General features: G+C 41.8%; 1 protein-coding gene across 2 annotated transcripts in view; it reads left to right on the top strand.

Annotated features, from left to right (window-relative positions):
* Nucleotides 1-26,074, top strand: part of FRAS1 (Fraser extracellular matrix complex subunit 1) — a 539,698-nt gene that overhangs the window by 226,013 nt on the left and 287,611 nt on the right. For both annotated transcript variants that reach the window (XM_088481448.1, XM_088481449.1), the window contains exons 5-7: nucleotides 6,137-6,296; nucleotides 16,213-16,349; nucleotides 18,822-18,905. In XM_088481448.1, the coding sequence (XP_088337574.1) occupies nucleotides 6,137-6,296; nucleotides 16,213-16,349; nucleotides 18,822-18,905 (381 nt within the window). The remainder of the gene's footprint in view (nucleotides 1-6,136; nucleotides 6,297-16,212; nucleotides 16,350-18,821; nucleotides 18,906-26,074) is intronic.

Below are 26,074 nucleotides of genomic sequence, written 5' to 3'. Positions count from 1 at the left end.
TAGTATCATTGCCAGATTTACACATACATATATGAACCTGCCTCACTTGCACAGATCTCCCCCCTCACATAGATCCCTCCCACACACAGATTGATTCTCCATAGCACAGATCCTTCCTTGCACAAAATATTTCCCACACACACACACAGATATCCCCCTAGCAGCGGACCCTTCTCACCTTTTTCTCTTTTGTGTATTTCCTCTGCCTGCATATGCCAATTTCGGCCCCCCCTCAGTGCTGCTGCTGATCTCCGACACTTGAGTATTTCCTGGACTGGCCACTTGATCGTCAGAGGTGTCCAACAGAGCTCAAGGCACACCCCCATCACAGTGAGGCATGCCTCCATTAGCTCTTTTTCTCTGTGTTTTATTGGCTGCTTCGTGGCCCAGCCCCCAGCTCCAAGCAGTGTCTGAGCTCTCCCTGTATTTCCAGGGAGTGCTGCAATTATGGTGAGTTTTTGCTATAAAAAACGATCAGAATAATACAAAGAAGATATTTAATTTTATAAATAGCATCTTTGTATTATTCTAATAATTTTTATAGTCAAAACTCTTCAGTCTGGCAGGGAGTATGACAGGGGTCATTCATAATGTTGACATCAGAATGTCGACATGGCTCAGCATGATGACAGGCACCATGTAAACACTCAGAGGAAACTGATGGTTAGGGGTTAGCATACTCACTGGAACGCCACTGCTGAGACGTTGCAGCCGGAACTACTTCTCATGTGGCAACTGGGACCCTGAAGAAGATGCTGGAGCTGCTGGGAGAAGATAAAAAAAAACTCTAGACCACCTGGGACGGTTTGTTGACAGTTCATCATGTCGACATATCATCTGTGTAAACATGATGATTGTCGACATGTTCACTGCCAACATGATGAGCATGGTGACATGCTGCATGTCGACTGTTCGACATCACCTGATGAAAGTCAACATGATGACTGTCGACCAATCATACCATGCACACCCCCACCTTGACATAGTCACTTTTTACAAGTCCCAGATCTAAATGGTTCCTGAGGTCTTTTAACACCCTACTTTTGTCAGATAACTGCTAGAATCCCTTTGATCCTATTTGGCTTATGAGAAATCACAGATGAAGAAGCAAGTGATTTAATTATTCACATTTATCAGTCTCGAACACTATTTGAAGAAAATAAAGAATAAAATAATTAGCAGAATCTGCTATATAGTAAACCAAGAGAGGAATAACTGAATTGCACACTTAATTGCTCAATTACATAATAGGCAGTTTCATTCCTTTATGGAACTTTTTCAAGCATTTACAATTTGTGTAAATTCAACCATCGTTAAAAAGACTGAACAACATATCACTTAAAGTGACTAAAGTAACAATCAAACATGCAAATATATGATGAGCAATCAGTACATTCAAACAACAAAATACATTCTAATTTCAAACATATCACTCCATAATAAAGTACATAGAAAGTAACTAGACAACATATTGTTATTATGCAGCAAACAGATAGAGAGAGAGGAGAGAGAGAATGTACTATAGCATCCTGCTTCCTGTCCTGAGGAGCCATTCAGTTATACCACTTTCTCCCCTCCAATCAACCAGGTTTTTATGAAGTCAACACACTAGCATTAGAACAGTATAGCTATGTTTTCGATAGACAGATGTGTCCACATACACCTTACCGCTGTGTGCTACAAGTGGCAATAAATATAACGCGTGAGTGCAGTGCGACTTGGTAGCACTGAGCGTCTTTTTATGCGTCTTTTTACCTTTAAATGTATCTTATTCTCAAAGTGATGCATATAGGATGCACAAGCATCTTCTGTTGATTAAAGTGATCTGTGGCATGCCTATGATCTGTGTGTGACTGCGGATATAGCTGCATGCAAAATGCTACATTTACAGTGTCAGCAGCTGTGACACTAATGTAGTGCACACAGAACATAGACATGCCGCATATCACTTTAATCAGCAGAAGCTGCTTGTGCGTTCTATTCACATCACTTTGAGAATAAGACACATTTGAAGGTAAAAAGTCGCACAAAATGACGGTCAGTGTTACAGTCACGCCACGGCATGGTGCTACTAGAAGGGCTGTTTAACGTGCAAGGAAGTAAAATGTACATGGAAACATCTGTATACATATCTTGTTATATCTGTCACTCTTGCATAGTGCTCTGACTGTAAACAGATACTGAAAAGCTTGTTTTGGCTATCCTTAAAACTATCCCCAGAAAATAGCTAATCTTTAAGGTTTGCCGTGCGTGAGCGCCGCTTTAAATTTTTATCTCCAACTTGCCGAGAAGTGTCGCTTTCAAAAGCCTCCGCTTTGTAAATATATGAGAATACGTGAAAAATAAGAAACCCTCTCACTGGCGTTATCACAAAAAACTGTACAAATAGGTACTGCCCATGAGGGAAAATGAAATACCAGTGTGATGGCAGATGTCCCATGAATGGATCTTTAGAAGACTTGATGGACATTGGTGGACTTTATAAGGACAATACCTATTTGTACAGTTTTGTTTGTGATAGAGCCAGTGAGAGGGTTTCTTAATTTTCACGTATTCTCATGTTTTGGGGTGTTGGGGAACACCCTTATAGTTACCTACCACAGTCTGCAAGTCACTTGCTCAATTGAAAAATCTGTCAAACTACTTTGGTTCTAGCTTTGTAAGTATAGCCCATAGTCTAAACCAGTGGTGGGTAACCTGTGACCCTCCAGCTGCTGCGGAACTACACATCCCAGCATGCCCTGCCACAGTTTTGCTGTTAGGGCATATAAAAACTGTGGTAGGGCATGCTGGGATGTGTAGTTCTACAGCAGCTGGAGGGCCATACGTTCCCCACCCCTTGGCCATTGGAATAACATAGGTGATGTCATTTTCCCTCCACATTATGTTATTTTGGTATTAATGCCAGCCCTGGTTATGAAGTATTTGGGAGCCTAGTGAGGCATCATTGTTTATAACAAACAGATACTGGGTCAGTGCAGGTTGGGGTTATTTTTCCACATGACCTACCTTCAGATGAACATTTTGCCCCAGAAGCTGTGAGGCTGGGAACTTGGCACAGTGCCGGTGAAGTTGGTGCACAGGTCATGAAGACAGCACTAATCACTGCTGTGACTGCTATCCTCATGCTGCTAAGGTCTCTCTCTGCTGCAGCTTTAGAAAGGCCTAGCGTAAGGACCATTAATCCTCCTGTCAGGAAAAGTGTATCCAATTTAATGAAAGGCTAAGGTGACTGAAAACGTAACCTTCTCTCTCGTGATAGAGGCATAACACAATTTGTGCTGGAAAGTAAAGGCCGCTGTTAATTACCACCAAGTAGTACTACCCAATGCTGCTGATTGCCTTTTTAACTCTTTACTTGCTGGGCACTTTTGCCTTTTGCACTGGAACCTACAAGTATTGTAATCTTGAGTATGAAAAGTGTGAATTCAAACTGAAATGTGTTCGAATTTTTAGGTAACCTCGAAAATAGTCTATATAGATTAGAACCGTAGGTTTCACTGGAAAATCTAAAGCAGAAATGATAGCAGTGCTGCCCTCAATGATGGAAAAATACGATGAACAATGAAAAGGATGAAGGTGGTTTTGCTACATCTCAATTTGTTAATACAGCCAAAGCCACATGGTTTCAGCTTCATTTTCCATTAGCTCAGTGCTTAGCCCTGCATGAACAATTTGTCAAATAAGATGGATAAATCACATCAGGCTTTGCTGGAGGAGATAGAAGAAGCAGACACTGGTGTGAGCTTGTACGGAGAGGGTGGGGGCATTGTTTTATGAAATTGAGGAGGAAGCTTGGAATTACTGGAATTTAGTTACCAGTCTATGCTAGGTCCTTGATAATTCTAACTGAATTTACACCTACTGTAACTCAAAATCAGATCCGGTATCTCCAGACTAGGATGCTAATTGGAAAACAGGCTTTTAACAACATTTGTTTTACAGTTATTCATCTTGTTAGTTTAAAGTGATCAGTTTTAGCATGCAAATTTGTATTGACCCCACATTTGTTATAGAACTATTGGACAGACTCATCCTAGGGGTAAATTTACTAAAGTGAGAGTTTTTAGTAGTGAGTTTTAGAAGAGATGTTGCCCATAGCAACCAACCAGATTCTAGCTATTATCTTCTAGAAGGTGCTAGTTAAATGTTAAGTAGAATCTGATTGGTTGCTATGGGCAACATCACTTTTAAAACTCACTTCTAAAAACTCTCACTTTAGTAAATTTACCCCCTAATGCCAGAAGATTTGACAGTTTCTATGATTTCTATGATGTGCTAGAACTCAAGTAGAAATAAATCTGAAGTCTGCTATAACAATGGGGGGAAGACCTGGTGCTGAAAGACCTCATTGGCATCACCATTCTAATTGTTCATACGGTAAAAGTTCTCACATTGAGAAACCCTGATATCCTTACTCAGTCAAAGGGTTTATGAACTAAGGCCCTCATTCAGAGCCGTTCGCTATTTGCGGTCGTTCGTTTAAAAACAAGGGGTGGCTATTCAAATGATCCGTACGCACATTGCAGTCTGTTCACACCTCTAAGTCTGAACGAACGAGCAAAACATACGCTCGTTTATTTGTTAAAAACGCCCCCTGGCCGCTCGCACCATACGTCATGTCCGCTATTTATTAGATTAATCGAGTACATCGACCAGCGTATGAACTGCTCGCTATTCTTGTGGTTGGTGTTTGCTACCACAAATTTGCGAGCAGTTCTGGCTATAAAATAACCCAGTGACGTGGACAATGACGCTGCTGTTTTAAATATACACACCCATAAAACGCCCGTTTTGACCTTTAAGCACGCCTGCGTTCGGATCTCCACTCCCCATTTTCAAGCACCTTCCCCTCTTACCACCCACATACGCATCATTCTGTCACTCAAAATAGCAGGCACTCGCAATATAGCGTACAAACGATTTTCGGCCGCACTGACTGGTTCGCGCATGCGTACTAAAAACCGTACGCATGCGCAGATGTGCAAACATCGCTCGGAACGAGCGTACTGCCGCTAACGAGCGGCTCTGAATGAGGGCCTAAATTGTCATCAACAATATAGTAAAGATTTGAAGATTCATATATAAGAAAAATGACATAATGCCAAAATATCAAATGTGTTTGCAATCTCTGAAATAATCTTTTTAGAACAGTCCCATACTAACTACTTAATGTGTGTATACTTGTCACTTGTAGCCATTGGGCGGCTTCTTCTTTGTGTGTAGATGAAATAGACCTCGAACTGTATGGAGAAACATAGGGCTTGATTCAGAGATGGACAAAAAGGAACAATTTTTTGCTACTGCGCTTGCGTCAAAGCTGATTGGTTAGCAGCGATTGGTTAGCGACAGTGGTCGTAGAGAGAATTTATTCACAAAGTGAGTAACAGGTAGTCAGCAATTGGGGGAGATAATGGGGGAAGGTTAGAAAAATGTAAGCTTGTTAGGTCTGTTTTCTTGGTGTGCTCTAGTAAGCCTCTGCGAATTCGTACGTAGCTGGAAAGGCTTCGCTGAGGCGCTCATTCTGGGACAGCATAGGATTGCTCAGAGGTTCCATGTGCAACCAGTGTTTTCACTTTTGTACGTAAGCGGCGGATGTGAGATGCCAGAGGTGGGCGTCTCTGTGCACAAGACAGCATTAGCATATTTTTACAAGTCCGCTGCATATGGGATTGCAGCAGCGACGGACATCTCTGAATGGCCTATTTAGATTTGCCTGTATCGCCAGATGTGCTTCTTAGGAGGCGTATCTGTTTGTGGGTACTTTACAGCAGGCGTAAAGATAGTGTTGATGATGATGGCACCAGCAGCACTATCTAGCTGCTTTTGTATTGACACCTTTCTGAGCTGAGTACTCCATTCATTAGCATTGTGGCTATATGTATGTAATGTTACGTTTAGATGAAATTAGTTTCCTATGCTTCTGTTCTGTTGTACTCTGTTGTTTTCATGCTCCACCTTTTATAATTATTTATTATTTTGTCATGTGCTCTGATGTTTTATATATAATTGTACTTTGATTATTTTAAAAATTATATAAATAAGACAAGTGAGAGTGATACTTGTTAGGACAAATATGGATGGCGATGGTGATTGCATGTTACAAATTTGTAAATGTTTTTTTTTTTTATTACAGCACGGTACACAGTGGACACACTCCAAATGCATTTTATGCACATGTGTGCATGGAAAGGTAACATGTGCCTCAAAGACCTGCCCCAGGCTAATCTGCAAAGCAGGAGAAGTGGAGACTGTGGCTCCTGGGGAATGCTGTCCTACGTGTGTAGGAACAGGAGGTGAGTGTAATGATTTGTCATGATGTAAGTAAGAGTTATAAGGGTTACCAGTCTATGGTCAGGATTTATCATGCTGTGAGGGCCCTGTAGTCAGAAATGCTTTCCAGTTCACCTATTGTGTACTAAAGTATGTAATAAACCTGTCTGCCAAGTGCCAGACAAAATAAGAGTCTTATCTATATTGTAACACTGGATTCTAAGTGATTACATTGCAATCAGAATTATACTATCTTAGAAAACAATTAACAAGCATAAACATGATAAGGTTTAAACACAAATGTGTTAAATAAAAAGATGTTTTAATAAATAAAAAGAACCTTACAAACTGCTTTCACATCTCTACCAAATATCAGTTTCTAGTTTCCTGACTTTAAAAAATATTAAAATCTTAAGTTGATAACAAACACGTACAGTACAGTAGTTGTTTCAAAACGTACCTGAACAAATATTATTTTGCCACATCCATTGGTCATTTTTATGAAATTTGTTTTCAGCTGAATCTGTGTGGGAAAAGTTCTTAGTAGCTCTTAATCTGTGTAAGAGCACTAAAAAGAAGAAAGGCAAGATCATCAATTGGTAATTGTGGCAGGGGAAGAAATTGGTAAATAGTTAGCAGTCATATCCAATCCCTTACCTTATGATATATACCACTAGATATTAAAGGTATATTAAGACATATAGCAAATTATGTTTTTCTTTTGATTTCAGGTTATAAATCTGCCCCACACAGATAAATCTCAATTAGGAAGCCTGAAGTGTGGTTTGCTGTATATTCAATTAAAATGTACATCCCTTATGGAAGTTTGTCAGCAGGAAACTGCAATTACCTAACAGGACATGGGCAAACAAAGCCTTTTGACTGTGCTTGCATATCGACTACTTTAAGATGTGAAGCTGGCACCAAACACAACAGGAGCAAGCACTCATCAGTGTAGTCCCCAGGTGTGATTGTACATAAGCAGATATCAAAACCACAACCATATGTTACCTATTTTGACATAAAATTTATATTTCTAGAATAGCTACCGTAGGAGCTTCAGAAATCACAGAAATATTCTTGATGTTCGTTTTCTGGTTAGGTCTGATTCGAGAATCACTAGGATGCAAATGGCCAAATGTTATAGGGTGAGAGTTTCGAAAATGTAAGAGTTTAGCAGTAAACGCTCACATTCAAAATGGAAAACATCTGGATGAGAGTTTAAATCGTGAGTTTTTTTAGTCTAAAAATATGCACAAAATTATTCTTACTTGCTTTTTTTAACTATTGTTGTCTACAATAGTGAAAAACATTTTGTTATATTTAAATTTAATTTATCCATGACAATAGTGAGTTGTAATATGATGCCATTAATTTAATCTAACTAATAAATCATTTTATTATTGATTATATATTTTTTGGTTGGGTCTTACCTTATTTGCTAATTGCAGCCCATATTAAATGTTTAGGTAAGATGGTGTTTGAACACATATCCTAAGTAGTAGTTGCTACCTTTAACAGTCCTATATTGCTAGGCTTCCATTTATGGAGAGTAAGGGAATAGTTTTGCATAGCAGAAGTGTCACAAGGAAGTTTTGATCTATAAAATACCCTTCTCCCATTACAGTGAGGCATGCCTCCATTAGCTCATTTTCTCTGTGATTTATTGGCTGTTTCGTGGCCCAGCTACGAAAATCTCGATTAACTGCGCTTGGTGATATAAAGTGATACCATTTAATAATAAAAGTAAGTCGGTGATTGCTTTCTATTTTGGACACAGGGGGCTTGTCTATAGTTCACAAAAATTCAGTTTAATCACATAAACATGTAGATAACATAGAAATTGAATAAAATACAAATAAAAGCACAATCAATATAGCAGCATATTTATAAGAACCAATGATTATCCTATTTAATAATCATATAAGATAGAAATCAATTACTATATAGGCTTTACATTCAAAGCTGTTCAATCACCACTTCTATGTGGGAATAGTCAGTGTTCACAGCTGAGTAAGTATTTGATTGCTACAAGTGGATTAATGTAACAAATGGCTTAGAGCAAGTAGCCAATTTGTTGCAATTGTAGTGTTCTCACAGAACAAGCCTGAAACTAGTTCTCCATGGTTAATAGTGATATACTGGCGTCCCAGTTATAATCACATTTATCTTGCCATTGAATAAATACAGTGTTACCTCAGTCCAGGTGAGCCGGTGTATTATCACCTTCTGCAATCTCCAGCTCCCTGTGTAAGTGTGGCCACGCTGGGATGTCCAGAGCTGGATAATATCCTATGTGCAGGGTGATCAATCTCTGCTATTAGGCAGAGGTGGACGCTGTGTATGCTGTTAAACAGCTAATCCTGTTCGTACTCCAGTGGACTGAGTGGTAATGTCCGTGCAGGGACAGCTGACAGACAGCGGCGAGGAAAAGCAGTACTTGCAGCAGTGATATCCGCTGTTGCTGTAATAACCGGCTCTTAGATAGTGCAGCGGTTTCTTAGGCTTGTCTGGATCAAAAGTGTGCTGGAGGGCCCAGCCCCCAGCTCCAGGCAGTGTCTGAGTTAAAAGAGGTGAGGCTGAGCTCTTGCTGCCTCATCTCTCCCTGTTTTCAGGGAGTGCTGCAACTTTGGTGAGTTTTGCCTATAAATACAAATTGATTAAAAAAAAGTATTATTAAGAAGACTTTAAGCCAAAGCTTCCTGTCTATGTGGTGGGAATATAGCTTGTATGCTCCACTGGGGCTGGGACTGATGTGGATGAGTGAAATATTCTCTGTAAAGCACTGTGCAATATGTGTGTACTATATATATATAATTGATTATAAAAAAGTATTGTTAAGAAGACTTTAAGGCAAAGCTTTTCTAAAGGAAAAGGGTCTTTTTTTTTTTTTTAAGAGCATTACACATTTTGGTCTGTCTTATCCAGGGATGTGCAGTCCGAGTAGACAGGAGAGGCAGAGCCTCCCCTGTCAGACTGCAGGGTTTTGACTATAAATACGATCAGAATAATACAAAGAAGATATTTATAAGTTATAAATATCATCTTTGTATTATTCTAATCATTTGTAATTTGGAGTTGTGCACCTGTGATTTGTCTGTTCGTATGCTATAAGGTGCAAGATGATTGAAGCGACTGAGATGTTCTGAGGGGAGTAGCGGGTACCTTATCTTTCTTTAAATTTTGTGCCTTAGTCGCATCACAGATGCCGATTAAAAGACACTGACAGAGTACCAGAGACGCTAGCCTGAAACTTTAACCGCACATGAATTGTTTTTTCCACACGTAAAAAGTTGCAGATGAAGTGATTTTACATAGATTCAGACTCAGGGCCTGATTCAGTAAGGATCGCTACTGCGATCGCAGCTCCGTAATCGCACGCAGATACACTGCAAAAATATGCAAATTATTGCAATCGCAATGTCTTCACAGCCTAACATAAGGATGCCCACATCCCCTTACACACATCTGTTATACTTAGCAAAATAGCAAAACCATCGGTAACATCGAGTACCGTCGGTCCCTCACACTGAATTACAGCAGCCCTGACCTCACTTAGAAATTGCTAACTTCATTGCTCAAGCTGGTTATGCTATTGCAGTGGCTAATTTATGCACTCCCCTGTAACAGCGTTCACATGCACTGACACACCTGCGTTTCGTCAACCACCCATCACCACCCCCAAACAGTCACTTCCTTTTAATCACTCTGCGATGGGTCTGCATAAACACTGCGACCGCAGTTTGATTGCATTGAGCCATTCACGCACATGCATTGCGAAGCATATTCATGAGCAGAATGCAACAATTGCGTGCGTATTGACAGTTGTGATCGGTAATGAGGGCACTAATGTGGGGGCATTACTACTGGGGGGATTTCTACAGGGGGCATCACTATTGGGGCATTACTACACTATTGGGGCATTACTATTGAGGCACTACCACAGGGGGCACTACTACTGGGGGCATTGCATAGGGGGCACTACATAAGGGGCACGGTATTAGGGGCACCACTACTGGGGGCACTGCATAAGGGGCACTGCATACAGGGCACTACCACTACTGGGGGCACTGCATGAGGGGCACTACTACTGTGGGCATTATGTGTATTAGAGATAGAAATTACAGCGCTCTAAATCTTTTGTTTAGAATCTCTCCAGCCGCTCCACTTATAGAGATATCCCAATCTCTTTAAAGAACATAAATTATATATACAATTGTGGTGCGCTCAGAGATCTTCCTGATAAATGTTGTGTATCTTAATGTATTATGGTGAGAAAATGTATACACAAGTCCAAAAAAGTCAATCTGTGGGTAGGGTGTTCTTTATAGGAATTGACTGTAAGTCCAAGGTAATCTTATCCCTAAGCGGGAAAGTGTCACTGATTGTGTCCCAAAATCCAAAACACTCCTTAGGGAGCAATAAATATATAGTTTGTGGATAATCCCAGAATGGTAACTTGTGATGTCTGTAGGAAGGGTGTTCTGATATCAGTGCTACGCCTCTTCTTCCTCCTCTCCACCTCAAATATAATACATATGCATGGTATCAGGAACTTGGAAACACAATATTGCAGGATAGGTAAGTTATGGTGTGTACTTACCAAATGCGTGATTGATTCCTGCTGGTACCCATAGTTCCAGTGCTTGCAGAGGTGGTGATGAGGGATGGTGCGGAGGTGATGATATGCGGCTATGCACTATACAAGACTCAGGACTCATACAACACTATTTATTAATGATTATAAATGACCAGTTCCAAACTACTGGTAATAAAAGAACAATGTCCACAAGTGCCTTGCACAGATGTTCCCATAAATGGGTTTCTAAGTAAAAAAATTATGTGTATTAGGGGCAATACTACTATGGGCATGTTGTATAAGGAGCACTACTGTGGGCATTGTGTATAAGGGGCACTACTGTGGGCATTGTGTAAAAGGGGCACTGCTATGAATCATAAAATGAATAAGGGACACTACTATGTAGTGTAATGTAAATAAGGGGCACTATGTGCAGTGTTTTTTTTCCTGTAGGTGTATATTGTGTGTGTGCCTGTGTTTTATTTCATGTGGTCCCCATTTCACGAGACATAACCCTTTTAGCACTCACTAAAGGGGTTACGTCCTCCTTTTGGTATTTAACAAACAGCGCTAAGCTTAGCTTATCAATATTTGTCAATGTACCGCTTATGAGTGATACAGTTCCCATTGCGCATACTCCCATTTTGTCCATATTTAATAGGGTCCCCCACATGTTTGTTGCCCAGGGGCCCCCACAGACCTTAATCCGGCCCTGAATTTCGCTTTCATGCAGTATTACAACCCAGTTGCCTTTTTAGACATATGTGTAGATGCGATTGCAAATTAGGATGGCCAGACATTTCCCTCAAATCTGGATGGTGCCCCAAAATTGGGTCAGTTAGGTATGGTACATGGTAATAAACAGAGAATAAAAACTTAATTTTGCAGAGCAGATATTTTCTGCTTTAAAAATTATCTCCACTGTATTACTGCATATTGAGTTTCAGTCAGAGGCATATTATGGAGCAATGGCTCACGGGGCAAGTGCATGCTACAGCCCCTCTACTCCAGTACTCAAGTGTGCCTGGGAAGGAGGTATTAATTATGGGTGCCTTATTAATTCCTACTGACTTACTAACATAGCTGCCTCATTTGTATCAGAAAACAACTGTGTTACCTAGCAGTACCAGGACATGCATATGCAAAAGGAAACCCGACTAGCTGGCGGTCAGTATCAGGAAGCTGAGTAAAATCTGTCCTTTCATCGTATACATTTGAGGGAATCATAATATTTCTGTAAAGCTGTAAGTGACGACATTGTCAACTTAAACTCCAACTCCTGCTATCCAGCCAGCTCTGACCATCGTTGCACAGTGCAGTGTGCTGCACTTAGATCTTTATATGTGGCTCACATCCCTCGTTCGTCCTTAGAATACTAAGTAGCAAACACTAATTTAAATGTTTTATTTTTGTTCATTTATTTTCTCACCTCGCTTATCTGGTCATGTCACCCTGTTATGTTGACAGCACTGTCTAATTAGTGACAGGAAAAAAGCCCAATTGTTTAAATGAGACCCTGAATCCAATTAAGTACACTTAGTGTGATGCCATTTAGTGACATTTACTATCAATGCTGGGTGATTGTATTAAATGGAAAGGGTCTAGCATGCATTATTTCAAGTGGCTTTAATGAAAGCTTGATTACTGTAGGGTGCACCTGGGGTACATTGTTTGATTGGATTTTAATGAGTCTCCTACCTCATCTATAAACATTTTTTTAACTTGCATTTCTATAAACAGACACACAGATGTAAATCTGCACAGACCGAAATAAATCCTTATTTCCTCATACAGTATATTCCATCTATTAATAGGACTAGCAGCTGCCAATATTAAGTGGAAGGCTAAAGTATCTTAACACAACTTCCATAGACTTCTGTGTAACTGCCTCATTGGGGAAAAAAAACATCTTGATAAATAGATTTTAAAATGCCTAGAATGAGACACACTGAAGCTCTTTTGTTATGTGGGCAAATTATGTAGTTTAAATGAGTGAGTTCTACTTTTGGTGCATTGAGTAATGCTTAACACCTATTGTCAGGGTCCTCAGTAAGTATCCCTGAATGGGTGCGCTCTGACTATGGCCAGAACGCCATAATTTGAGATCCTAAACGTACAACACTTCCTGGTACTGCCACCACCTGTGACAATTAAAGGGTCCACATGTCCCCTCACTCTTCTATAACATTTGTTCAGGCTTGGCGACACAATTCCCACTTAGTTAATTGGTCACCCCCTGCTTCTAGCACATATTTAACAGTGTATAGTGTAGCTCTAGAGGTCTAATAGTCTACTTTTTAGATTGGGTTTTGGAACATGAATTAGACTAATAAAAAATATTTTATTTTCAAAACGAGTACAATGCTTAGGTAAAAAAAAATGTTACAAAGGAAAAAGTTACAAGGTACATAGATGTGTTGCAATATCAAATAATAAAAATATATTAACTTACAGAACTTACAGAATTAACACACAGCTGAATCCGTGCTGGGGACACAGTAGAAGTCATGGAACTGTCCCTCAATCAGATTGAACTCCAGAGCCTAAACCCAAAGCAAAAACTGCTCATGCATTTCATCAGCGGAGCATCAAACCTAGGATGATGACTGATTGATTAGTTAATTAGCTCTGGGATCCTCCCTGAACTGCTAGAGTCACTTTTAACTTAAATCCAAATAATTCTTCAAAATTCCCCCCACAGAATAATTACCTAGGATATGGGGTGTTCATATAAATCTCTGCTATTCTAGCTACAATATGACTGTAAATATGAAGCCATGTAATGTGGAATTGGGGCTTCATATCTCAGAAATTATACATCTGAGTGATTTTTAAATTGCACCTAACCTGCATCTATGTTTCAGATATATCTCTATGATTTTGTACTATCCCAGCTATCATAGACATCAATTTTATGTCATAAACCATATCAAATATGAGGTGTCTTTGATCTGATGTAGAAACATCTGTGTGAAGCTGAGTACACTTTGTGGCTTGATTACCCCCATACTGTGCTGGCTTTCTCTGGCTGCCAACAGTCAAAGGCTGTGTGTGTTCTTATCTCCTGTCAGGTAATCGCATTGTCTGCTGCCAAAGTTAGCCTAACTGAATGTACATGTCAGTTGGACGTCCTGGTTTCAGGTTGTCTTCAAAGATGCATTCTATTGACCTATACCAATCTCTTCTTCTTCTGAGAGGAAATAAAATACTAATGACAAACCTTCCATGGGCTAACAAAGGCTTTCCTGTACTATGATTATTTGACTGTTAATTAACAAAACTAGCATCCTATGAGTCAATGCATCCAGAAAGTATTCACAACACTTCACTTTTTCGACATTTTGTTATGTTACAGCCTTATTCCAAAATGAAATTAATTAATTTTTTGTCCTCAAAATTCTACACACAATATCCCATAATGACAATGTGTACAAAGTTTTTTTGAGATTTTTGCAAATTTAATTAAAAAAAAAACACACTAAGAAATCACAAGTACATAAGTATTCACGGCCTTTGCCATGAAGCTGAAAATTGAGCTCAGGTGCATCCTGTTTCCAATGATCATCCTTGAGATGTTCCTACAGCTTAATTGGAGTCCACTTGTGGTAAATTCAGTTGATTGGACATGATTTTGAAAGGCATACACCTGTCTATATAAGGTCCCACACTTGACTGTAAAGGGTACAGAAAAATATCTGCTGCTTTGAAGGTCCCAATGAGCACAGTATCCTCCATCATCCGTAAATGGAAGAAATTCAGAACCACCAGGACTCTTCTTAGAGTTGGCCGGCCGTCTAAACTGAGCGATCGGCGGGGGAGAAAGGCCCTAGTCAGGGAAGTGACCAAGAACCCGATGGTCACTCTGTCAGAGCTACAGCATTCCTCTGTAGAGAGAGGAGAACCTTCCAGAAGGACAACCATCTCTGCAGCAATCCACCATTCAGGCCTGTATGGTAGAGTGGCCAGACGGAAGCCACTCCTTAGTAAAAAGCACATGGCAGCCCACCTGGAGTTTGCCAAAATGCACCTGAAGGACTCTCAGACCATGAGAGACAAATATTGAACTCTTTGGCGTGAATGACAGGCGTTATGTTTGGAGGAAACCAGGCACCGCTCATCACCAGGCCAATACCATCCCTACAGTGAAGCATGGTGGTGGCAGCATCATGCTGTGGGGATGTTTTTCAGCAGCAGGAAGACTAGTCAGGATAGAGGGAAAGATGAATGCAGCAATGTACAGAGACATCCTGGATGAAAACCTACTCCAGAGCGCTCTTGACCTCAGACTAGGGCGACGGTTCATCTTTCAGCAGGATAACTACCCTAAGCACACAGCCAAGATATCAAAGGAGTGGCTTCAGGACAATTCTGTGAATGTCCTTGAGTGGCCCAGCCAGAGCCCGAACTTGAATCCAATTGAACATCTCTGGAGAGATCTGAAAATGGCTGTGCACCGACACTTCCCATCCAACCTGATGGAGCTTGCAAGGTGCTGCAAACAGGAATGGGCGAAACTGCCAAAAGATAGGTGTGCCAAGCATGTGGCACCATATTCAAAAAGACTCGAGGCTGTAATTGCTTCCCAATGTGCATCAACAATCAATCAAATGTGCATTTTTTTATTCAATTTGCAAAAATGACTAAAAAACTTTTTACACGTTGTCATTATGGGGTATTGTGTGTAGAATTTTGAGGACAAAAATGAATTTATTCCATTTTGAAATAAGGCTGTAACATGACAAAATGTGGAAAAAGTGAAGTGTTGTAAATACTTTCCGGATGCACTGTATCACTCTATTGACAAGTGTGTGGCCCTAATATCGATATTTCTTACACCTATTCAAATGGAAGTGGCACAGTTGAATCTAATATATTGATATAGATTTATAGATGAATACCTATAAATATTGGAATACTTCCATGGAATTACTATAAATAACATTTAAATAGTCTTACTATGGTGTGAGTGCCTTCTAGGTTTCTTCTTGTTCTCTTTAGTGTCAGTGAGTAAGGTAGTTTTAAGTGAGCAGGACTAGAACCATCTTGTTATGAATAGTACAAAGGTAAATATAAAGGATTGTATACTTGAGCATCCTCTCAACCATGGTTTCTTGACATATAAGTATAAACAAGACGGACTTTTTGTTTGTCTCCCCTGATACATAACACAGTGAAGGTGATTGCTCACATCAGGTCAATATGTCGCCATGGATAGATTATTACAATATTTTTTATTTATTCGGCACAACATGGTTTCCAGAGCGCTTTTCAAAGGGTAAAAAACATAAAACAAATAGGACACAAGTACATTAGACAGTTACAGACAAGTTTACAAATTACCCTCTGTGTATGTGTTACAGAACTCTGCTCTCTTGGTGATGGCCTTGTGCTAAAGGATGGAGAAGACTGGAAGTTGAGTCACTGTTCCAGATGTATATGCAAGAATGGGGTGACTCAGTGCTTCACAGCTGATTGTCTGCCAATGCTGTGTGAAAAGGTAAAACACTGAAAAAAACTGATCTACATGGACAGGGCTGCCATCAGAAATTGTGTGACCCAGTACAGATGGAACAGACAGGGTCCTCCTCATCCTCCTCCTATGCTCCGACCCATTGGACGCAGAGGTCCAATTAGTTCTGGCGCCTAGAGCAAGTACATGCTATGCAGGGGATTGAATGTGTAGCTGCACACTACATACTGTAGATTTGCTTAGCTGCAATGGTTTTATACTGATTATTACAAGTAGCTTCATATAGTTAGATTTAGCAGGCTTCCCATGCAGGAGCAAATAGCATCATGACAGGGGTGTTTCAAGAGAGGAGGAGGCCCACGTACAGTCCCTGTCCAGGGTGCCCGTCTCTCTCTCCGCAGGGCCGTACCAGTAGACTCTGGGCACTAGAGTGTGCCAGAGTGTACAGCGCATGCGCAGGTCACCTGGAAAATGGCGCCACGGCCATTTTCCCATTTTTTCCTCTACTGCGCATGTTCAAAACGCCAGGAAAATGTTAAGAGCGGCTATTTTCTAGGCAATTTCACCTACGTGGGACTCCGGCAGCAGAGTGGTAAGTATTAAAAATATGGGTGCAGGGGCCTGTGTGTCCCACACACCCTGCACCCATTATAGAAACACCCCTGCTCCATGAGTAAGGTGTCTGACTGCAATGTTTAAGGTTGTGGGTTCAAGTACCAGGAATAAAGGAGGATGTATCTGAAGGAGTACAAATCCTCCTGTATGTATGGGCGCCTGCCTGTCTGATTGCCCTGCCTCCTATACAACAGTAGAACAAATCGGGCACTGACAGAGGGAAGCAATCGGGAAGCCGACTGCCTAAATACCGGCAGCCGGCTTCCCAACTGTCATATCCCAGCAAGGGTGATATGCCGGGCGTCCCGACGCCGGGAGACCGCCCCCCGGCATCCCGATCGTAGTGATGCCGGGCGCCGCGAGCGGACAGCCGCGGGGGGGAGAGTTAGGTTTAGGGCTCCCGGGGGGGACTTAGGGTTAGGCACCCCCCCGGGAGGGTTAGGGTTAGGCTAGGGGGAGGGAGGGTTAGGGTTAGGCACCCCCTTGGGGGACTCAGGGTTAGGCACCCCCACGGGGGACTTAGGTTTAGGCAGCGGGGAAGGGGGTTGTTAGGGTTAGGCACTTAGAGGGGGGATTAGGGTTAGGCACTTGGGGGGGAAGTTAGGGTTAGGCACCCCTAAGGAGGGTTAGGGTTAGGGGGGTTAGGTTAGGTTAGTAGATACTTACCTATCCACGATCGGGTTTTCCAGCGCTGTCGGGCTTCTGCTGCTTCTAACTCAGCTCTTGTCGGGCTGTCGCTGACGGGAATCGAGCCATGCGGCCGGCGGTATTTCATACCCATTCCCTGACAGAAGGACCCAGCAGTGTGCCGATGATTCGGGCTACAAACTGCTTCTTACTCACAGGCATATACCTGTGGATAAGAATTAGTTCACAGGTGATATCATCAGCACCCTGTGGCCTGCGTGCCCCAGTGAGAGCCTGGGTCCAGTACATCAGTATTTTCTGATACATTACTATTTTCCTGGAAAATAGTAAACAATATTTGTGGCCTGCAGTCCATAGTAAATCTCATAACATTTAAGGTCAAGACCAAGAATAAACACTTCACGTAACTATAATTTGTTTTCTCACCAAGATAATGACAATTTTATATAATTTATATAATATTACTATATATATTATAGTATAGTATATTAATGGTTTAAAGTAAGTGAGTTCATGTAGCTGTACAGTTGTAGGCATCGGGAATAATATTGAATACTGTCCTAGTAAATAAAGATAATGCAAAATAGCTCAAAATTATGTTACAATTACATAAGCCTCCCAACTGCAACTTCCCAGCGGGAATAACCTGAATTGTCACAGAGAGAAATAAGGCTCTTAAATAAAAAAAATCCCTTTCTCTTCATTTGGTTTTGTGATCTACAGTACTAGCTAGGTTATAATTCACACTCTTCTGAGAAAACTAGCAAGACAGTGCATGTGTTTTGTCTCCTTGCTACTCAGGATAAAATTAGGGTTAAAGTAATTCCATATTCTGCAATACCTATATGTTTTGTGTTTAATATGTTTACCTTACATACATGGCTTACTTATTATATGTAACTAAATGTGTGTACATATCTGTCAGACACTTGCAGATACAAGTATAGGAAAGTATTTTATGCATTCATTTCTGAATTTTCTGTAGGTTTTCTATACCCATTGTTTAATGGTTTCATGTAAAGCTGTGAGAAGCTGTCCTAGGTGTAAAGCATTCCAGGAGGCATTTGGAATTTGCTGTGCCTCACACCGTGTGTGTAGAACTAATAAGTGAGCAATGTCACTCCAGGCCTGTCCGTACAAGCCTGACAGCCAGACGTTGATTGAAAAAGTGTTTCTGTCTACATCTCTTCCTTTCTGTAACTGACAGGTAAATATATGTCATAATTCTATTTTTAGGATGAAATCTTGGCTGTTGTTCCTGGAAAGTGTTGCCCTGAGTGCCTTCCAAAATCATGTACGGTATCTGGAAAGACACACGAGGTAACTCCTTTATGAGGTCATATCTGAGGTTGTAAAACGTCATCCTGACAGGAATTGTGCTGTAATCTCTACTACGGAATGACACTTTTTCTCAGAAAAAAAGAAGAAATTAGATTATGACCGAATATAAATAAGTATGAAATGTATTTTATAATATGTAGTTGACCTATGTATTGTTTCTTATGATGCTCTCTTCTTTTTGCTAGTATCACTTATCAACAGAGTATTCTCTGGCTTAAATCTCTTAGTAGTTCTCAATCTACAAAAGAAAAACCCAGTAGGAAAATGGTAGATATAATTGCAGTTTACTTATATTTATTTTTAATAAAAGTAATTATTTATATGGCACCTTTCTCACAATAGGTTACAAAGCACTTCACAGTATTGCAGAGGGTGAGGAAGCCATCAGGGGGCAGACTCATTTGCTGTTCTATATATAGGAATCATTCACATCAGTCTCTGCCCCATGGAAATATAATCTAATTTCGTACCACAATGGTCACCAACAACCCATGTCCCCAGCTCATTGAGGCAACATTGCTACCCACTGTGCATGCATGCTGTCATAGATATTTCTTCGTTAATCTGAAGTGCAACACATTGAAAACAAATGCACATATAAATAATACCCCTTTTACACCAGAGCTAAAACCAGGGTTATTGCAGGGTTAACCCGGGTAGCTCCTTGGTGTAAAAGGGGAAAGGGTTGGATTGCCGGGTCGAGTGACCCAGCAATCCAACCCAGGTAAATTGCAGGGTTTAAAACAGGAATAACCTGTGAAACCCTGCAGTGTGATTGGCATGCTCCAGGTCATGATGACCTGGAGCACGCCGCATGTTGGCCGTTTGGTCCGGCTTTAGTGGTGCTTGGAGATGACTTCATCTCGAAGCGTCCACTTCAACGCCGGAAAAGCCAGGTCAATGCAGACCCGGCTCCAGTGTGAACGGCGCCAACTCAGGAATATCCTGGGTCGGCGCCGCGGAAATTCCAGGTCTGAACCCCGGGTTGGAACTCTGTTCCAACTCCGGGTCAGACCCGGAATTTCGGTGTAAAAGCTGTATATGTTTAGCGACTGGATTCAATACCACAAATAAAAGTTTATGTAAAACTTTTATGTCCATGTTTCCCAACAGACTTCAATTTAGAATTTTTCCAGTATTTAATTGAAGCTTGGCAGCCTATGTTTGTGTGTGTTTGATTTTAGATTAATTAAAATGTATAAACCAGGACAAAGCAGTCCTATGCTGTCATCCTTAATTTACAAAAACAAAAACTGGAAATACTGATGGTTTGAGTCTGGACAAGTGAAATAAGCCTTTGAAAAGAAGTGTATTCACTGGCAAGCTGCAGTTCTAGAGATAGGAATGCAGTGGGGGTCCTGGTATCCGCAATGCCCTCACATCTTCAAAAGCCTGGGTGTAATTTGCTGATAAAGGTCATATTTCTAACTGATTCTTCCCCCTGGAAAATACCTAATATATTTATGTTCTGCACTGATGACTTTGGTATCTACTCTGCACTGCTGGAGACGTCAGTACAGAGATTAGTGCTAGACACCTCAATAAGGATATGAAAGTTAACAGCAGGGGCAAGAGATAAATAACAGATACTACCCTCTGACATCTTTGTCTGTTTGATAATACCCAGTCTTGTTTTATTACTGTGTGTTTTTACAGTTGTTTTGCATACTGTAGCGTGTTGGTGCTATATACTGTACATAAATGTTAATATTAATAATAATACATGCTGAGATGTACCAAGATAATTATAGATACATATGGACATACTTGCCTACATTTTTCTTTCCACCCCAGGAGAAGCCCGGGGAGGAGAAGCAGGTGGGCGCTGATGGGGGGGGGCTGACCTGTTGCGTCAGTAAGCCCCGCCCCTCATAGTAAATTGCTATGATTAGCCCATATTTAAATAAGGGGCAGGGTCAAATGAAGCAATTCTTGTAGAATCGCGTCATTAAGCCACGTCCCCCACTTGGAGACCCTCTATCAGAGTGAAAATTCTCCACATTCTGCCCACTTCATTAGGAACTGGGCAGGAATGCGGGAGAAGTGCCTACTCTACCAGGGGTGCAGGGGGTTACCCGAAAAATCGGGAGCCTCCTGCGACTTCCAGTAGAGTAAGCATGTATGCATATGGAGCAAGAAAAAGCTCAACTATGTGTCCTAAGGCTATATTATTTCTTGCCCTAGGTGATTAAAAACCGCAATCTTAAAGCTGTCAACTCAGAAGTAAATACTTATCTCAAGATATTGTACATTTCTTAAGGGGCATATCAATTAAATGCAATAACTGCAATGTGCCAGTTCAGAATGGAACATCGCTGTCAGTAACTTAACTACTTTTTCCCCGCACCCCATAAAGATGATGAAGGTATTGTAATGCGCAAGTATGTGCACAACCAAACATCACAGTGATGTTTGTTGGTGCATGACTGTTAATTGAATCAACCCCTAAGCATTAATTTTAGCAATCCTGACTTCTGAGTATAAACAGCATATTCACACTATAAGCTGGGCTGTATATATGCGCAGCTAAACCTGCTACATTTGGTTGCGACAGGCACGATAGGTAATGGGCATCTGTGGCTCTCCCGCCCGATCGGAGCAACACTTGAATTGCACCGCCAGGTGCCCATTACTTATAGGCGCACTAAAAAATATGCCCCCATTTTCAGTACTTCTAAATTGTTGAGGAACTTTACATTTAAACATTTTAGCTAAAATCTAAATCCATTGGTAAGATTACAACACACAATATGGCAGTCTATATGCTGTCAATTATTTCAATATTATTGTTAGCGTTTTAGTTCTTTTCTTACATCATGGAAACAAAATGTTTTCGGTTTTTTTCAGGTATTATTAATGCTAATCAATACAAAATATTCTTAGGTAAAATAAAAAAAATATGTCAAACTTAAAAATTTGTAAAAAAACAAAACAATAGATTATAACCAATTAATACACTATACACTATACAATTATCTGTCTGATATCTGTCCAATCTGGCTGGTTGGAATGAAAATCCGGTAATGTATGGGAGCAAACAGCAATCTACCATTTGCTGACAGACAAGGGAAAACAGACAAAAATGGTCGTTCTCAGACAAATTGGTTAAATCAAACGAATTTAACCAATTTGAACAAACACATTTCCAGTGTTTTAAGATCATATGGTTGATTGTCATTTGCTCCCATACACATTCCAACCAGCCATATTGGACAGATATCTGACAGATAATTGTATAGTGTATGCCCATCAAGCAATCACTTCTCTCAGAGGTCACATAATTAATTGATTAGAATCCATCTGTATACAAGTGAAGTGTTTTATTGATTGCAAACACAACTGCCTGTAAGAAGTCCCACCATAGTAAATAGGCACTTTATCATGAACATTCAATACAAATCTGAGAAAAGGTTGTTGAAAAGCACCCCAGGAGCAATGTCACTTCCGTCATAAAAAAGTGGTGAGAATATGACACAATTAACATGAAATTTCAGCTAGAGTTTGTTATACCCCTTTTACACCAGAGCTAAAACCTGGGTTATTGCTGGGTCTACCCGGGTCGCAGCTCAGTGTAAAAGGGTCCCTGAAAAAGATCCCGGGTCAAGTGACTCGGCAATCCAACCCAGGTAGCTACCAGATTTCGAACCCAGGATGGACCTGGGTAATGGTGCAGTGTAAACGGCGCAACCCGGATTATCCGACCTGGGTCATGCCTAAAATTAGCTGATTGGTGGTTGTGGAGCAGTTACCTCCCACTTTTTATGACCTCACACATTTAGCAGGGCAGACCCAGGTTCAGTGTGAACGGGGCTGACCTGAGAATAATCCAGATCGATGGTGCTGTGTAAACGGTGTCTGACCTGGGTTGGAACCATGTCTGAAAACCCAGGTCGGACCTGGGTTTTTTGTCGAAAAGAGGTATTAGAAGTGAGACCCTTATACAATGTGGATTAAGATTCTATGGGGTATATTTACTAAGGTGAGAGTTTTTAGAAGTGGAGATGTTGCCCATAGCAACCAATCAGATTCTATGTATTCTTCTAGAAGGTGCTATTTAAATGTTAAGTAGAATCTGATTGGTTGCTATGGGCAACATCTCCACTTCTAAAAACTGTAACTTTAGTAAGTTTACCCCTATGGATCTGGCCAGAATAGAAGTCATCACCACAGCAGAGTGATGCAGTAGTGCGAACCACTATGTCACCATATGCCCCCAAACAGAGCCGTAACTAGACTTTTTGGTGCTCTGTGCAGTGGCAAACGCAGGATTTTGAAAGGGGGGTTTCCAATACTTGGTTACAAAACCTCCTCCTCCTCAATAATCCAAGCTTGTTAATCCATTACTGTGCTACCTTTCAGATGCCATGACAAAATATGTAATAAATGCAGCATCTGAAACGTGGCACAGAAATGGATTAATAAACTTGGATTATTGAGTACCCGAGGAGTGCTACCTGTATCTGATTATATGAGACTGAGCTAAGCGTAGATTTTAGGATTTGCACCCAGTCTGTTGAATATACTGTATATATATATTTCCATATCCCCACTTCAAAATAAATACAGTGACCTGGGCCTAATGCCTGGGGTCACTTACCAAGGGCACGGGCTCTTTGCCTGCTAAACAAGCACCAAAGACCTGAGGACTGACTGGGCCCATGGGCCTAGTGTCCAACAACCCCGGTGGTCTAGGAGGATTAAATAAGTGAAAGTGGGCAAAGCCGCCTACCATGGCGCTGGGAGAGGCTGCAGTGGGGAGATTCGTTTAGGTCTTTTCCTTTCCACCACTGCAGCACTCTCCGGTCCTCAGCTTCTTGATCCTCAGCTTCTTGCTGTAGGTCCGTCCTGGCCAATGGCGCCTCCTATTCTTGGCCAGCTCTTCCTTCTTCTTTTCTCCCTCTCTGTTCCTCTCCCTTTGCAGCAGCACACCTTTCCTCACTGCAGCACACACCTCTCCTCATGCTCACACCTCCCCACCCCACAGCACTAACCTCTGCCCACACCTTCCCTCCCCACAGCACTCCCATCTCCTCACACATCCTCCCTACCCTTTACAGCACTCACCTCTCCTCACACCTCCCCTCCCCACAGCACTCACCTCTACTCACACATCCTTCCTACCCTTTACAGCACTCACCTCTCCTCACACCTCCCCTCCCCACAGCACTCACTCCTCCTCACAACTCCCCTCCCCACAGCACTAACCTCTGCCCACACCTCCCCTCCCCACAGCACTCACCTCTCCTCACACTTCCCCTCCCCACAGCACTCACCTCTCCTCACACCTCCCCTCCCCACAGCATTCACCTCTCCTCACACCTCCCCTTCCCACAGCACTCACCTCTCCTCACACCTACCTTCCCCTCCCAGCAGCACACCTCTTCTCACATGACCACTCACCTCTCCTCACACCACTCACATCACTGCAGCACTCACTACTCCACTCACCTCCCGCCACCCCCCCCCTCAGCAATCGCCATAGCACTCTGTTCCCCTTATCTATACACACACAGCCCCTCACCATATGTACACACACAGCCCCTCACCATATGTACACACACAGCCCCTCACCATTTGTACACACAGACCCTCACCATCTGCCTACACAGTGCACACAGCCCTCACTATCTGATCTGCATACACACAGCACCTTACATTTGCTCTGTGTGTATGCAGTTTAGATAGTGAGGGGCTGTATGTACTGTGTTACTGTGTATGCAGATGATGAAAAGGCTGTGTGTACAGTGTAATTAGGAGCGGCTACGTGGCTGCTCCTGATTGGATGCCAGTCCCCGAGCCATGATTGGCTTGCGCGACCGGCGTTAGTGGACAAATTTGGCGCCGGGAGCCTTATTAAGCTGCGCGGCGATGCATCGGCGGGCAGGGCGGGTTTGTAGGTACTCGGAAACCCCCCTGCGTGCGTGCCTGCTGTTCCAGAAAGAGCATTGGCGCCCACCTATTTTTCACATAGGGACATAATGCACCCGAAAAAGAGGTATTGCCTCATGGGGAAAGGCCAGGGAAGAGATAGGAGAGGCCAGGAGACTCTGGGGATAAAATAAGAGGTAGCTACAAGTGGGAATGAAAATAAACAAAAAATTGACAGGTCCAAACAACGCCCCTTTTCCTGCGCAGGTCGCACTACCCTAGTTACGGCCCTGCCTCCAAATAGTCAAACGTTTGAGGAAAACCTGCTGCAGTCAGAAACCATTCAGCACATTGGAGTGGCTTAAAAAAAATTAATGTCTTGGAAATGCCAAGCTACTGCCAAACAGGGGCGTAACTCCCAGAGACAGTGGAGATGCCTGCCTCCAGACACCATGCCCTAAAAAGGCTCCTCCATATATGGCATGTACAGCAGCACTTGTGTGGTTCACAGAGGAAAACGAGTGTTGCCACTCATCTTCCACTGCAGCTCTGCACCTGCTGCTGCTGGGAGCCCCTCTAACACCTGGATAGGAAGGCCACCTGATAACCCTCACCCTGCGCTTCAGCAAGCGATGGTACACCTGCCACTGCTGCTGAACAGTGAGCTGGGATCAGAGACACCTGTCTGATATCCTATTCCAGTATTTACACACGCAACATATTTGTTTTCTCTTTTTTGGGGGGGGAGGGGCACCAAACTCTTTCTTGCTTCTGGGTGACTGGGATTAATTTACGCCTCTGCTGCCAAACCTAGGGGGAGATGTACTAAGCCTTGGAGAGAGATAACATTGAGAGAGAGAAAGTACCAACCAATCAGCTCCTGTCACTTTACAAACTGTGTTTGAAAAATGACAGGAACTGATTGGTTGGTTCTTTATCTCTCTCCAAGGCTTAGTACATCTCCCCCTTAAACCCTTTGATAATTTATGGAGTAATATGAAAATTGCGCCATCAGTCCCAATTCAACAAGATGGAACTGTATAAATTTTACAAAGACTAATGAAGAAAATCGTTATGTCCATACTTTAGATACTGTAGGGCCTATTTCTATTCTGATTGGCCCTGAAAATAAATTATCCAACTCGCCACAATTTGTGGCGATGGATATTTAAAGTGCCAGAGCAATTCAGTATTGCTGCAATTTGTTAGATAGCTTTTCCGAGATAGCAACTGTCCCACGAGCCCTACACTGTCATTTTTACCACTAAATATTAGTGGGA

This window comes from Taudactylus pleione, unplaced genomic scaffold (assembly GCF_031769625.1).
Source record: "Taudactylus pleione unplaced genomic scaffold, aTauple2 ptg000273l, whole genome shotgun sequence".
NCBI classification, from domain to species: Eukaryota; Metazoa; Chordata; class Amphibia; order Anura; family Myobatrachidae; genus Taudactylus; species Taudactylus pleione.
This window is presented reverse-complemented; position numbering and strand designations above follow the sequence as displayed.